General features: G+C 49.6%; 1 protein-coding gene across 1 annotated transcript in view; it reads right to left on the minus strand.

Moving 5' to 3' along the window:
• Nucleotides 1-15,338, minus strand: part of Myo5c (myosin VC) — a 74,484-nt gene that overhangs the window by 37,210 nt on the left and 21,936 nt on the right. Inside the window, exons 8-14 of the mRNA XM_052187788.1 lie at nt 14,641-14,748; nt 11,250-11,356; nt 9,001-9,266; nt 5,518-5,599; nt 4,667-4,807; nt 1,638-1,763; nt 712-795 (exon numbers count right to left, since the gene is read on the minus strand). Of these exons, the coding sequence (XP_052043748.1) occupies nt 712-795; nt 1,638-1,763; nt 4,667-4,807; nt 5,518-5,599; nt 9,001-9,266; nt 11,250-11,356; nt 14,641-14,748 (914 nt within the window). The remainder of the gene's footprint in view (nt 1-711; nt 796-1,637; nt 1,764-4,666; nt 4,808-5,517; nt 5,600-9,000; nt 9,267-11,249; nt 11,357-14,640; nt 14,749-15,338) is intronic.

Here is a 15,338-nt window from a genome sequence, read left to right on the forward strand (position 1 = left end):
ATGCGATCTCTCACTGACCCTCTGGGACTTTGCAACTGGGCTACTCAGGCTGGTGGGCAAGCTCCGGAGATCTGCCTGCCTCTGCCTTCTCAGAGCTGGGACTACAGGCAGGTGGTTTGTTTGGTTTGGTTTGTGTTTTGACAGGGGTGCTGAGGATCAACTTAAGCTCTCATGTTCGTGAGACAGACGTTCACTCTCTGCCGTCTCCCCAGCTCCTTCCTTTTGGATTTCTTTGAGTGCCGTGGGAACCTCACACTGCTTGTGTACATGCGAAGGGACACGCCTTTGCTAGAATTTGGGTGCCCCTGGGAAGACTTGTTCGTCAGGCATGGTGACTGCTGTGTCCCCAGAAGCGAGGGACTCTACAACCTGACCCCTAGCGAGTCCTACATTCCCGTGAGTCAGTGAAGGAGTCAAATGTGATGTGTGCTTTTCCTGCCAGCTCTGTCAGCTGTCCCCTTTCTCTGTCCCCTGCATGTAGACAACTGACAAGCCTTCCAGATGCTAAAACGGACTTTACCCTCAGTTCTAAAGCAAATAAAATGTGGTGCATGGATAGGCTGGAATTTTATCCCACTGGGAAAAAGAAGGAAATAACAAACCCCTGAGGAGGGGCTGCTGGTAGCCAGGAGCTCCTCTCTCTCCGGCTCTACCCTTTCTTGTGTGAGTTACACAGTGCGCAGCAGCCTGTGCCCCCGGGGCCCTGCCAACCTTGCTTGCTCTGAGGATTTCAACCAGCATGTCATAGACAGTGTCTCTGTTCTTCTCCAGGAAGCCTTCACACTCGTACTCCACCTGTGCAGAGAGAGGCCCGTTACCCCAAGGCCAGAGCGCGAAGCATCAGGGACAAGCCCCTTTCTTCTCTCCCCTTCTTTTCTTTGTAGTATATGGGATCAATCCCTGGACTTTACATGCACTAAGCATGTATTCTACCACCAAGCCACCCCTCCCACCCTGTGTGTGTGTGTGTGTGTGTGTGTGTGTGTGTGTGTGTGTGTGTTGTGAGGTCTCAGGCAGTATGCATATCCATAGTGAACTCAATCTGGACTATAGAAGGATTTCTGGTGTTTAGATATAAGCCAGTATTCCTCAGGAACTTTTGAGTCAAGTATTGTTCCCTCAGAGAAAAGGCTGCTGAGAGATCAATTGCCTCAGTTTACCTGTCGTGTTGGAGCTGGCTTCGGACACAAGCCCCCAGGCCTGCTCCAGGTCACAAGCTTCTCTGCCCCAGACACTTATCCTAATAACCCGCTCTTTTCTTCTGTTCCTGCTCTTGCTGTCTTGCTATCTCGCCAGACTCCCTCTCTTGCTATTTTCTTGCTATCTATCCTCTATTCCTTCCTGTTCTTCTCCCTTCTCTCTGTTAGCCCTGAGCATGCCCAGTCTGCTTTTTTCTCTGTTCTGGACTCCGGATATTTTTCTCTCTTACCTACAATAAAACACCTTCCTCTAATGGATTACAGATGTGTGTTGCCATGCCCGGTTTGTCTTACAAAGGGATCTGGGGATTGAACTTGGGTCTTCATGCTTGTTTACTGAGCTGTCATCTCCCCAGCTCCCTGCAGTGGGACTTGAATCCAACCACACCAGACCTGTTCTGTCCTGGGTGTGGCACATTGGTCAAGACGTCTCTGTACCTTGTCAGCAAAGTGCTGGATGATGAAGGATGAGTTGGACATTCTAGGCTTCTCGAATAAAGAGTTCTTGTTGACAAAGTTGTTATATAGCTTTTGAAGCCAGTTTTCATCAGTCCCATGAGGCAACTGGAAGAGAAGGTAAGGAAGATCTCAAGTGCGGAAGCGAGATGAGAGATGGCTAGGAGAGGAAAGAAGCTGATTTGGGGGCACCAAGGTCATCGCTTCCTGAGGGAGCCACTGTAAGTCAGAGGACCTTTTTCCTCTAGGCCAGTGGTTCTCAACCTTCCAACTGTGTGGACCCTTTAATACAGTTATTCATGTTGGGTGACCCCCCCATCATAAAATTATTTTGTTGCTACTTTAAAACTATAATTTTGCTGTTGCTATGAACTGTAATGTAAATATTTGTGTTTTCCAATGGCCTTAGGCAACTCTGTGAAAGGGTTGTTCAGCTTTCCCCGGAGGGTCACAACCCACAGGGTCAGACCCGCTGCTCTAAGCAATCCTAAACATTCCTGTATCTTTGGCCTTATTAATCTTTATGCATAGTTTATTACGAACAAATATCTGAGGTATTTATCACAGTAGTTAAATGGCTATACCAGTGGCCCTTTAGAAGACAAAAGTTTTCTAAAGGGAAGTGGCTACCCCGTGACGTGAGAATGAAGACTTGCGTAAAGCAGAACCGGCAGTATCTTATTCTTCTCACAGATGCTTCAGAGTTCAAGGAAAGAGGGACGGATGGGAGCCTGACTCCACTCCCAGTAGAATGGGAAGGACAACACCAGGTGTGTGTCCTTCCCTACCCCCATCACAGGGAAAATAGATTTTATTTGGTTTTTCTGCCTCCCATAACCAAGGTCATACTTCCTCCAGCTAAGCTCCTTGAAAAACCTGTTTTTAATGCTGGCATTTAAACACCACTAATTAAATTCAACCCAAACAGAGCGAATCCCATACTCCATTGCGGCTCAGTGACTTCCAGGTCACCTTCAGAACTTATGAATGCTTGAAGTCTACCTTAGCCTCCATACTCCTAGCTCTAGAACATTCAAGAACACTGGCTTGGTGTCTTCAAGAGCTGGTGCGTAGGTGAGGCTAGAAAAGGCGGTCAGGAGGAACTGTGGGACCAAGAATCCCAGGAAGAAACCACAGAGAAGTGGTAATTTTCTTGTGTATAAGAAATGAGAACATTATTTGCTCCAAAATATGGTTGAGGGGAAGGTTTTTATTGTAGATTCAAGATAAGAGTGTAGCCAGAGGCATCTGGAAGAGTCCGGAGCAGAGAGAGAAAGTAGTAGACAGAATATGGCCAGCAGACTGAAGCGGGCCAAGAGAGAGAGAGAGAGAGAGAGAGAGAGAAAGAGAGAGAGAGAGAGAGAGAGAGAGAAAGAGAGAGAGAGAGAGAAAGAGAGAGAGAGAGAGAAAGAGACAGAGACACACAGAGAGAGACAGAGACAGAGACAGACAGACAGAGAGAGAGAGAGAGATTGAGAGAGAGGAGAATAAGAGGGAAAGAGAAGAGAGAACCAAGAGAGAGGGCTAGGAGAGCGCACAGCTGAAATGGATTGAGAAGCTGGGGACAGGAAGCCCAGGAGCTGAATCAGGTTAGGACAGGGGGGTGGGGTGAGGAGAGCTGAGAGTAGGAGGCCTGCATGCACTTTGATATGCTAACAGATGCCTTGGTTAGCTGTTGTCTGGTTTCTTTTGGACCTGCTATATTGTATCATTATTTTTAAGCAAATAAATCTTTGGTGTGTATGTGGGGATTGGAGGTGACTGCTCAAGTGTCCGGAAGCTACCTTTCAAGCCCATTCATACTCAACAGGGAGATTATTTGTTGTTGGGACACCCTGCTGGGTTGACCCAGCTTTAAGTGACTCCTCCCAAAGGGAAAACTTAGCCAAACTCCTAGGGGCTCTCCAGAATCAGGAATCACATGGTGTTGACATTCCCTGCCCCTCCGGTGACTCACACTAAACACAGGTGGAGCCATTCACTGTACGCCCCACACAGCTGTCTGCGTGCTGGCCTCAAAGATAGGGTGACGTGGTCAGGGCAAATGGCTAACCGAGGTGCCTGATTGACATTTCCAAGTGGACTCTGGCCATCAATGTCCCCCAGTTCCCACTCGCTCCTACCTATTGCAGGGTCATCCTGGCTGGCATACCCCACCCCATACCCTCCACCTCCCCAGCTCCTGAACTACACTGCCTTCGCCCAGCTGTTCTTTCCTGTATGACCAGCCCTTTTGGCTACACGGCCTCTTGGTCTCTCAGTCCTCGACTCCTCTCTGCACCTCTCCCTCCTTCTTTTCCTCTCTTGCTCCATCTCTCCTCCCACGTCCCAGTTCAGCCCTGACCCTTCCAGATGCCTCTAGTTGTTCTTTCCCTCACATCTCCTGTTAACATTTCAAATCCAGGACAAACAGCTGGGCTGCCTATTTTATGCATCAAAGGGGACCTGCGGTTCCCGATACAGTCCCTACCTGTTTCCTGGCCCTCCTGGATGGCAGACCCTGTCCTCCAGGAGGCCGGGTAGCCCTTCTCTATATAATCTAACCATTTTGGTTACCTGCTCTCTTTGTACCTTTGGGGCCTTCTGGCTTGCAGTACCTGGTTCCCTGCTCTCTCCTCTCCCCTCTCCCCTCCTCACATGGCCCAACTCAGGGTCAGGTCTACTCAGGACTCTCCCAGATATCCTTGCCTCTGTCTGTGCTCTCACGTATATCTATAATAAATTTTCTCCCCCTACCAAACACAGGAGCAGTCAGGTTCCTTTTTTCCCTGTTATTCATTCACATACAATAAACTTCCCCTCTGCAGGAGTATCATGTCCTCATTTTTTTCATTCGTACCCAAGGGTGGTACATAAGTCTGCTAAGGTGGGAGGGTCCCAGGCCCCCTTCCAGGGTTCAGGGTCTACATCAGTGTCTCAGATTTAATATCCAACCAAATGAGTAAGACACCTGGCTTTGCATCTGTAGCTACTCCAGTGCTGAAAAAGAAGCCAGTCATTCTGACAGTTACCAAGCATTCTTCATCCAGCAACTCCAAAATGCCCATTTTTGCTTCGATCAGGTCAATAACAGGTTGATTGTCATAGAAGTCTATCAGAGTCCAAGGGATGTCCTCCTTCATGTATTCCTCTTGCTCGAGTTTAAAGACGTGCTGGGGGATCCCAGAGATAAGGTGGACATTAGACAACATCAAAGAGAGACGGGAAGGGCTTGCTGCACGCCTGGAAGATGCAGGTGAAGGTCTGATCTATGATCAGGAAGACCCTGGAACACTGGCCTGCCCCTCCTCAGGACAGAGCCTGTCTCCTGTGGGTCTGGCTGTCACCCCGACACTATCCTGAGAGGATTGTCCACTTCTAGTATGTCAGGCCTAGTCCAACAAGTGTCACCACAAGCACAGCTCCATGAGTCCCAGTGGCTGTGGGCCACTGCTGCTCTCTGGGGACAAAAGCAGCCTCCTTAGCCTGGATCAGCCTAACCAGGGCAGGGTAGCCACAGAGGATGTCAGCTATGTGGGCAGCGTGTGAAGCCTATGCTAGAATCCAGGGTTTCACAGAGGGTTTCACGGAGGCTTCCCCGGGACCTGGTTCAGGCTCCTCCTGGAGGATGGAGGAAACAGGTGACAGCCGGGGAGGAAAGCACCACAAGATGTCCCAAAAAGGAAGTCAAAGATGGTGGTGCAGTTTCAAGATACAGCCACAAAGTGGCACAGCAACTCAAAGTATGGCTCTAACTGGAAAGCTTTTTAATCTGTCAACCCATGCCTGTTTGGATTTGAATGAGGAACCAGAAAAGGACTGTGCCTCTTCCCATGCATGCAGAGGGCAGAGCATCAGCCCCGGAGGACAAAGAGTCACCTACCAGGTTAAACTGCTGCTGCAGCTTTTCATTAGCGTAATTGATGCAGAACTGTTCAAAGCTGTTTACATCGAAGGTCTCAAAACTGAAACACAGTTGAACAAATTAAAATGAAAGCAAGCCCAGGATCTAGATGTTCATTATAGCTAAGTGTGTGTGTGTGTGTGTGTGTGTGTGTGTGTGTGTGAGAGAGAGAGAGAGAGAGAGAGAGAGGTGTAGTGTGGTGTGTATGTGTAGGGTGTGTGTGTGTGTATATGTAGGATGTATGTGTGTATGTGTGGTGTGTGGTGTGTGTGTGTATGTGTGGTGTGTATGTATGTGTGTGTGTGTGTGGTGTGTGTGTATGTGTGTGTGTATGTATGGTGTATGTATATGTGGTGTGTGTGTGGTGTGTGTGTATGTGTGTGTGTGTATATGTGGTGTGTGTGTGTGGTGTGTGTGTGTGGTGTGTGTGTGTATGTGGTGTGTGGTGTGTGGTGTGTGTGTGTGTGGTGTGGTGTGTGTGGTATGTATGTGTGTGTGTATGTGGTGTGTGTGTGTTTAACAATTACATAGCTTAAGAGGTGTGCTATGTTTTCAGCAAGTTTAAACTACTTCAGAACTGCTTGCTGGTTCCCTCTCAGCTGGCAGGCAGGTGACAAACTATCCTTTCCCCACGGGTTGCCCCTTGAAATGAATCTGACTACACAATTCCCCTTCTATAAGCCAGGCATTAGAGCAGACCTGATGCAAGTGGCATATTGATTATTCCTTGTAACACGGATGTCAGCATTACTGTTCTCCCTCTACAGAATGGAAGATGACTGAGAGGTTGGCTCCATCTCTTAGGGCACAGCACTGAGCCTGATGGGTAGGTGCTTGAGCTTTTAAAGGGAGAACACTTCTCTCCTCTTTCCCTGACCATCCAGGGAGCAGACAGGACCATGCTGCCTTCCCCAGGCTGGCTTTCAGAGTTCCTGGAACAAAACTCTAAGGCCATTTAAAACCTCAGCCCAGCAGGAAGCCACACACAACCCGGCCTTGTCTTCAGGCCTTAATAGCTGTCTCTAGGGTTCCCCAGGTGACTTGTAAACTCCAGAGCCTGGAGCAGTCAGGCAGAATACAAAGATGGGGGACTGGCTAGTTATTGCACAGCAGTGAGCCCCTTGGGGCCTGTGACACACAGGCCTGTCTTCAGGAACAGCCTCCCTTAGCTCTTGCCAGCTGTGGTCACCACGAACCTAGGCCAGGATTTCACATTAGCTGATTCTCAAGAGGAGACCACAGCGTGCACTTTACTAGAGTGTATGCCAACTCCTTGTGTGTGTGTGTGTGTGCGCGCGCGCACACCCATGTACATACAATATTTCTTTCATAGTAGTCACCCTGACTTCTTTGCCTCCTTCACCAGTAATATGAAGTCCTACAAGGCAAGGACCTTTCATCACACAGTGCCTAACAAGTACTTATTTGTTAGGTAAAACTGTAAACAAGTGGCTCTGCAGTTAGCAGCACGTACTGTTCATGCAGAGGGGCAGAGTTTAGTTCCCAGAACCCACGCTGAGTGGCTCACAATTGCCTGTAACTCCAGTGCCAGGATATGACGCCCTCTGTTGGACGATATGGGCACTGCATGCACACAGGCACAAACTTACATGTACACACATACATACACATATTTATAAAAATAAATCATTAAAAATATGAAGGAACACATTACTAAGCTTAAAAGTCCATTATTTTTAAAGGCAAGTTACAGAAAATACAGCAAACACTTCCCACCTCAATGTAAGATTTTTTTTTTTAGAACCAGGCTATACTTTTTCCCCCCAATTTTATTCAATATTTTACTGGTTACTCAAATTATTTCTTGGGATAAGATAAGGTAAATAATTTACTAGCCTAACCCATCCCTTTATTAGTATTTACAAACTATTGATATGTTTTCTTGCAAGCCATGAATAATCACTTAAAATCTATATTAAACAGTCACTCCCTTCAGTATCTTCCCTCAATACCTGGAACATGTATTGGAACAGCTGGCTCTCTACCTGGGTGAAAAGTTAAAGGACTGTCCCTCCCTCGGTCCCCTCCCTTTGTGTGTGAAAGAGTCCCTAATTGATGGAAAGCATCCAGCCTTTCCTGGGACAATCTTCCCAGTCTGGTGCTGAGAAGCCAGGTGTGGTCCTAGGAGAGTGGCAGGAACAGGGACAGGAGGGGGGAGGTTCTGACAACCAGAAAGGCCCCTGGAGTCACCTCCACACCAGCTTCCAGCCTGCCTTTGGCAAGCACCTTCAACAGGAGCTGGACCGGGAATCAGAAAAGCAGGACAGGGCAGAGCAAAAGATGAGACCAAACTCCAAAGTGGCCCAGGCTTTGCCCTGTTTGAAGAAGGGGTGGGGTGAACCGAGCCCTTATCTCTCAGGAAAGAACAGGAATGCAGGTGTGTGAGGGCAGGAGACTGGGAGGATGCCAACCAGCCTTAACTGGCACTTGCCCTGGGAAACAGGAGGGTATTACAGGGCTCGGTACCTCAGGGGTCTGTGGGGATGGAAGTGGACCACATCCCCCTGCCAAAGGACCAGCTGTGAACAGCTTAATTCTTCCAAGCTTTGGTTGTTACCTCTCTAACGTGGGGGTGCTTCTGGGTGGCTTGAAGACCAAGAAGCCACTTACTACAGGACCCGTCACCCAGTGAGGTTTGCTGGCCCTTTGTATATTAGCATTTATTGTATACGTGTGCTGCTGTATGTGTATGTATGTGATCATACATATATGTACATGGAAGGCAGGGGTCGAGGTTGGGTATCTTCCACTATTGCTCTCAGCCTCTTTTATTTTTTAAGAGATTTATTTATTTATTTTTGTATGTATATGAGTACACTGTAGCTGTACAGATGGTTGTGAGCCATCAGGTGGTTGCTGGGAATTAAACTCAGGACCTTTGCTCGATCTGGCCCAAAGATTTATTTATTATTATATGTAAGTACACTGTAGCTGTCTTCAGACACACCAGAGGGCATCAGATCTCATTATGGATGGTTGTGAGCCACCATGTGGTTGCTTGGATTTGAACTCAGGACCTTCAGAAGAGCAGCCAGTGCTCTTAACTGCTGAGCCTTATCTCCAGCCCTCAGCCTAACTTTCTGAGACAGCATCTTTAGTTGAACCTAGAGCCCAACAGGTCAGCTATGCTGGCCTTCCTCTGTCTCCCTGTGCCTTGCTGTGCCTGGCTTTTTACATGAGTGTCGGGGTCCAAACTTATGTTTGTAGAGCAGACATCTTGGCAGCAAAGAAATCTCCATAGCCCTAGTGTGTCATTTATTCAATGCACTCTCTGCAGAAAGGACACCATGACCCAGGAGCTATATTTAACATCTCTATATGCAACAACAACAAGAAAATCATCTTCAAAACAAGCGAGACAAGAGGAAGGGTGCGGCTTAAAACTAACAGGGCATTTGACATTTAAAGGAGGAAAGGCAGGCATGCAGAAGAGCATCTTACCCATAAATGTCCAAAACACCAATAAAAGTGTGCTGCTTGCCTGAGAACTGCAATGCCAGGTTGATTTGCTCTATGATGAAGTCGAACAGGTGAGCATAGATCTTTTTGGCCAGCGCATCCCTGGCGTTGACGGCCTGAGGCCTGGTCATGGGCTTTACCACAGTTTCTGAGGAGGTCACGATTTTTCTGTGGCATAGCCACTGAGCCACTTTGCTGGTCTCCAGGCCTAAGAGTCCACAGAACACCTTCAGGTGACTGTCATCCTCCTTTAAAAAAACAAACACAAGCCCCATCAGGGTCACCCAGACATCCAAAGTTAATACTGCCCCATCTGGCCAAGCCTGCCTGAGAAAGGAGTAGCTGGGTAAGAGATTCAGGCCTTGTGATGGAAACTAAGGCTGGAGGAGAGCAGGAGGCTGTGGTGACACTCTCCCTGCTGTGGTGACGGTGACGCTTATTTTCCTGGCTATGACTTTCTGGGTCTCTGCACTCTGGCTGTGGAAGCCAGGGGCCTGCTCAATCCATACCCACAACCGCTGTGCCCCTCCTCCACACCTCTTTGAGTTCTCCGGCCACCTGCTCGGGTCAGCATGGGGCTGTACGCCAACCCTGCAGCCAACTAACGTGGCCAGGATTCCTTTCCTTAGGCGATCCATCTGCCCTGAAAGGTATTGTTAGCAGACAGACCTGGGAGGAGCTCCTGGCCTGAGCTACCTTCTCAGCTGACCTCTGAACATGAGCGATGCCCCACGGGTGGGCAGACAAGGGGTAGGGAATGCTATTTGCCTTAGACAGCACGCCCTGCCTCCAGCTCTTGCTGCTTGGCCGGGGAGCGTGACTCCATGTGACTGCACACCATCCTTCTCCCAAGGAGGCAGCATCACACAGGGACTGCCCTTTAAATGCTCAGAAAGTGGAGGGGAAAAAAAAAAAGTAAAGCCCAAGTGGCCCCGCCTCCTCCTTGCTCCTCCCCCTCCCCCCCCCCCCATCCCTGCCACAACAGGCACAGCTCTTCCGCCTGGCCCCACCTGACATCCTCTCAGGGGAAGGGATTGGCAGAGCCTTTCTGTCTAAGGGCCAAACACCTAAAGTACAAAAGGTTCAGTAGGAGGAGCTTCTGTGCTAGGAAGGAGATGCATAGAGGCATCGGCCAGTAGACCTCTAAGAGGAGAGCTTCCCCTGAATGCAGTTTGTCTGACAGTCTAAGCTCCTGGAATAAATGAACTGTATGCTGTACCAAAGCCAGGGTCAATAATTATAGGGCTCTTTTTTTTCTAAAGTCTTAGCTGGGGCTGCGGAGAAGGCTCAGCAGTTACAAGCACTGGCTGTTCTTCGGGGGAAATCGAGGTCTGAGTATCAGGACCCACATAGAGGCTTACCACTGTCTGTGATTCCAGTTCCAGGGGATCTGACTCTCTCTACTGGCCTCCTGGGCAGCAGGCATGCAAGGGTGCACAGACATATATGCAGGCAAAGCACCCATGTACATAAAATAAAATTAAATGTTTTTTTTTTTTTAAAAAAAAGAGAATTAGAATTTTTTTTTCTTTCTAAGATCCTGCCACATTGGCAAGCCTAGGGCGACAGTGCTCAGGGTGGCCATGTCTGTTGGGCAGGACCGTGTTTTACTTTGTGGGAGTTTGGCAGGAAAAGGTCAGAACCGCAACCACGTTATATACTCAGCTCTCCCAATAGCCCAGTCATCTGAGGACTGGCAGACTCTGCAAGGCCTGGACACTGGTGGAGGGAGGGGCAGTTGTGAGGAGAGCAAGACACAGATCCCAGTCACCGGGAAACCTGGAGAGCAGGAGAGCTGTAGAGACCCACTGCCTGCCCTTAGCCTGTGCAGGCAGGCTTCCCTACTTAATCCAGATCACACCTCCCGTGAAGACAGGACTTCCTGTTTGGGCTGATGGTGTTTCACAGAGCTTACAACAACCCCTGGCACATGATAGGCTCCATAGATGTTGCTGAGTAAAAGAACACATAGCACAGCCCCCAAAACACACACACACACACACACACACACACACACACACACACACACGCACACACACTCACGGTACACATGCACTGTGACAGGGAATAAGACAAACCCCTGGAAAGCTTTCTTCCTCATTCCTGCTGAACCAGTCTGTCCGTCTAGCAGGTTCAGCCATGGCTGGTGTCATCCATGGTGCCCAGTGAGCCATGAGTTGTATCCCACTGACCTTCACACCCAGGAAGGGCAAGGGGAGCATGACTCTTACACTGACTGACGACCTCTCGTGGCCCACTGTGGTGACTTGCACATTGCCCAGGTGCAGGATGGCCGCTAGGATCTTAAAAATGTCCATCTGAAAATCTTTCTTGAATCCTGGAAGGTAAACATTCCCCAGGTCAAGGTGCGGCCATTCTCCTATGTTCCATAACTCAGCACCCAGATCCTTCTAAGACTCTCCAGTTGCAGTGCCAGAAATTGGGACAGGGGTGTGAAGTGGACTTTTCATGGGACAGGGGTATGAAGTGGGCTTTTCATGGGACAGGGGTGTGAAGTGGGCTTTTCATGGGACAGGGGTGTGAAGGGGGCTGTTTGTAAGACAAGAATATAAAATGGGCTTTTCATGAGACGGGTATGAAGTGGGCTGTTCATGAGACAGGGGTGTAAAGTGGGCTGTTCATGAGACAGGGGTGTGAAGTGGGCTGTTCATGAGACAGGGGTGTGAAGTGGGCTGTTCATGAGACAGGGGTGTGAAGTGGGCTGTTCATGAGACAGGGGTGTGAAGTGGGCTGTTCATGAGACAGGGGTGTGAAGTGGGCTGTTCATGAGACAGGGGTGTGAAGTGGGCTGTTCATGAGACAGGGGTGTGAAGTGGGCTGTTCGTGAGACAGGGGTGTGAAGTGGGCTGTTCATGAGACAGGGGTGTGAAGTGCGCTGTTTATGAGACAGGGGTGTGAAGTGGGCTGTTCATGAGACAGGGGTGTGAAGTGGACTTAGTGACATGCTCTCCACAGTTCCTCTCCTGATAAGAATGGGGAGGGCAGGGGCTGTTTCCTCTCCCCTGGGTTGCTGGAGGATTCAGCGTATATCTGGGCTGAGGGCATCTCAGCTGGCAGAGTGCTTGTCTGGCATGCAGGGACCCTGGGCTCGATTCCCAGCATCGCACAGCCCGGGCACAGTGCAGCATTTCTGTAAGCAAGGCATTCAGGGGGGCAGGAAAATCAGAAGTTCAAGGTTATCCTATGTAGCAAGTGTAAGACCAGACTGGGCTACATGAGACCCTGTCTCAAAGAAAAACAACAAAACCCAGAGCAAAACAACAGCAAAGAACTCCTATTAAGCAGCTATTTTAAGTGAGGGTCTAAGGAGACTAGGCTCTGGTGTATTTTGTATACTTAATTTTAAAGGTTTTCTTTTTCTCTTTGCTCATAAGCTCCCAGAATCCTTCTTAAGGTGAGATGACAAAGGGTTCCATTTGTCCCCCAAGTCCCCACAGACTAATAATCTCTGTGGATCACAGCAATAGGCTCTGGTGTCCTTGGATCTCTGCATGGTTCTGATTAATGGAGAGCCTTGGGAAGAGATAAAGGGTGGGGGGAGAAAAGAGGACAGGGGAGGAAGATGGCAACAATAACTATGACAATGAAGACAGTGTGTTAACTATGGCAGTAAAGATGCTGCTGGCCAAGAGGAAGAGCCAGAGGAGCAGGAGGTGGAGGGGAAAGGGGGGGGATGTGCAGGAGGTGGAGGGGAAAGAGGGGGGGAAAGAGGAGGGGGGATGTGCTGGAGGTGGAGGGGAAAGAGGGGGGGATGTGCAGGAGGTGGAGGGGAAAGAGGGGGGATGTGCAGGAGGTGGAGGGGAAAGAGGGGGGATGTGCAGGAGGTGGAGGGGAAAGAGGGGGGGAAAGAGGAGGGGGGATGTGCAGGAGGCAGAGCAGAGGGTGTTCTGAGCATGTCCTCCCCAGCTCCTCTGTGCAGTGTGGCCTCAGACGGAGATATCTGTTCCTGGTCCGGCCGGCACTGAGTTTACCTCAATCTCCTTTCAGGCTCATAGAACAATGAGCAGGAAGAAGTCAAGAGCAGTTCTGCCACTAGTCCTGGGTTCCTGCTGTCCCTGTTGGCTTGTCAGACCTCACTCACAGTCTCTGTGTTGGTCCGGTCACAAACAAATCTCCCCCTCTCCCTAACCCTTTGCCACATAATACCTCTGGGATCTTGACTGATGCGCGTGGAGTAGAGGGAACTGGCCCATTTCCTGGTGCCAAAAATAAACTAAGCCAGCTGCTAGGAGGACTGCGTGTCCAGCTGCCAGCTGTGAACTGGGCTGTGCTGATCAGGATGCAGCCATGCGTGTCTGGGGCCCTCCTGTGAGCCTGGGGAGATGCTGGGGCCTCTTCCCATCACTGTCTAAGTTGTCCCTGTCCATCACATGTCCCTCTGGTCCATGCTGGGTGGAGACCAGAGTGGAGGCTAGCACTGTCCTTCCTGTCCAGCAAGACTGTAGGCCCTGAGTGCCAGAGAAGAGTTGTTGTCATGTAAGCTTTCCATGGAGGGTACCTGGGGCCCTGGATCATCTGGGAGGCAGATTTCTAAGTAATCTCAATACCATGCGAGTTTTCTCTGCTTCAAAGATGAAAGATAGTAGACCAAAAATACAGAGAGCATTCTGTATGAAACTAGTGAGTCTGGGAGTTGAGATACAGCTGAGACTGGCAAGCCGGCAGGTGGCTGATGCGACAAATGACACATAGGTGACCGAGAAAAGCAAAGGAAACCACAGAACCTGGGGTACTCCACTAGCATCCTGTGGTCTACATCCAAATCTCTTGACCACCAGGTCTTTCAGAGTCAAAAACATGTAATCTCACCAACACTGTATGTGAACAAATTTTAAACCTTAGTGAGTCACTGTCTGTCCTGAGACAGTGTTGGCTGGGATGAGAAATCAGGGAGTGAGTGTGCCAAGTCCCATCCCTGGAGACTGGGTATGGACTTGTCAGCAGAGACCAAGGGTCACAACAACAGCAGTGACAATGATCATTCCAAGACAGGAAGGGCTACAGAACGGCAGAAACAGGCGGCAGTCTCTGTGTCTAACATGGCAGTGCCCAGGAAATCCGGGAGAGAGCAACTCGCAGGCCTTGAGCAGAATCTGCTTTGCTGCAAACGGCAGATTCCATCTCAGTCACTCCCTGAGGCAATTGACACCTCAAAGAGCCCAGCAGAGGCTCTCACCATTAGCAGCCCTAGGAGATGTATCTCTGTACCCTATCGGGAACTGTGTCTATGACTCTATGCCTGTGTGCGGCACTGGGTCTGGGTAGAGCCAAGTCAGTGCCTCGGGCCAATTGTGAGCTTTATTTTAAAACTGTATTTGTTATATGTGTATGTGTGTTGGCCTTCATGTATATGAACCCGTGAGTGCCTGGTGCCCTCGGAGTTCAGAAGACGAACTTCCTTGCTTGATACTAGAATTAGAGGTAGCTGTGAGCTGCCAACTGGGTGCTGGGAATCAAACCCGGGTCTTCTGGAAGGGCAGCCGGTGTGCCCATAACCACTCACCCCCCCATGCCCTCCATTCCCCAACCTACCCCCTGCCGCTGAGTCATGCTCTCATGTTCTCAGAGTGTGCATCCCCTTGGCTAGCTGGTGTCCCTTACCCAGGAGTGTGAAGGTCTTCTGGGTCTCCACCATGTCAGCTCTGTCATCGACACCTTCAATGACAGTGTTCCCTCCCATGCTCGTATAGTTGAAATCTTCTGCACTCCCTGGGACCAAAAGGACAATTAATTCCACCCACAATGTAGAAATCTGACATACATGGTTATCAGAAAGAAGAAAAGGCCAGACAGGGTTGCTTTCTTCCGCATCCCAGTACTAAGTTCAAGGCTAGCCTGAGCTATATCATAAAATCCTGCCCAAGGGAGGGAGAGAGATGGGGGTGGGGAGAAGGAAGGGACAGGAAAGCAAGCTCACACTTCATGGGTTCTATTAAACACTTTACAAGGATATCATGGAAGCCGAAGTTGAGAGTCAGGAAAACGAAGGCCTCATTCAGGGTCCTTCATCTGGCATCGAAGCAGGAGCTGAAAAGCAGGGTTGACCCTAAAGCTGTGGGTTTAGTCCTTAACACTCCCGGGGTTATAGGCATGCGCAGTGTGCTTGGTATTTGCAGGGCTGGGGAATGAACTGGGGCTTCATGCATGCTAGCTGGGAACTCGACTGAGAGAGTCCTAGACAGAGATTCATTACGTAGTCCTAAGTAACCTATAAATTGTTGAGTAGACCAGGTTAGCCTTCAACTTGTGGAGACCCTCCTGCCTCTGTTTTCCCAGTATTGGCACCACAGTCAGCCCAA

Source organism: Apodemus sylvaticus, chromosome 7, assembly GCF_947179515.1.
Source record: "Apodemus sylvaticus chromosome 7, mApoSyl1.1, whole genome shotgun sequence".
Classification (NCBI taxonomy): domain Eukaryota; kingdom Metazoa; phylum Chordata; class Mammalia; order Rodentia; family Muridae; genus Apodemus; species Apodemus sylvaticus.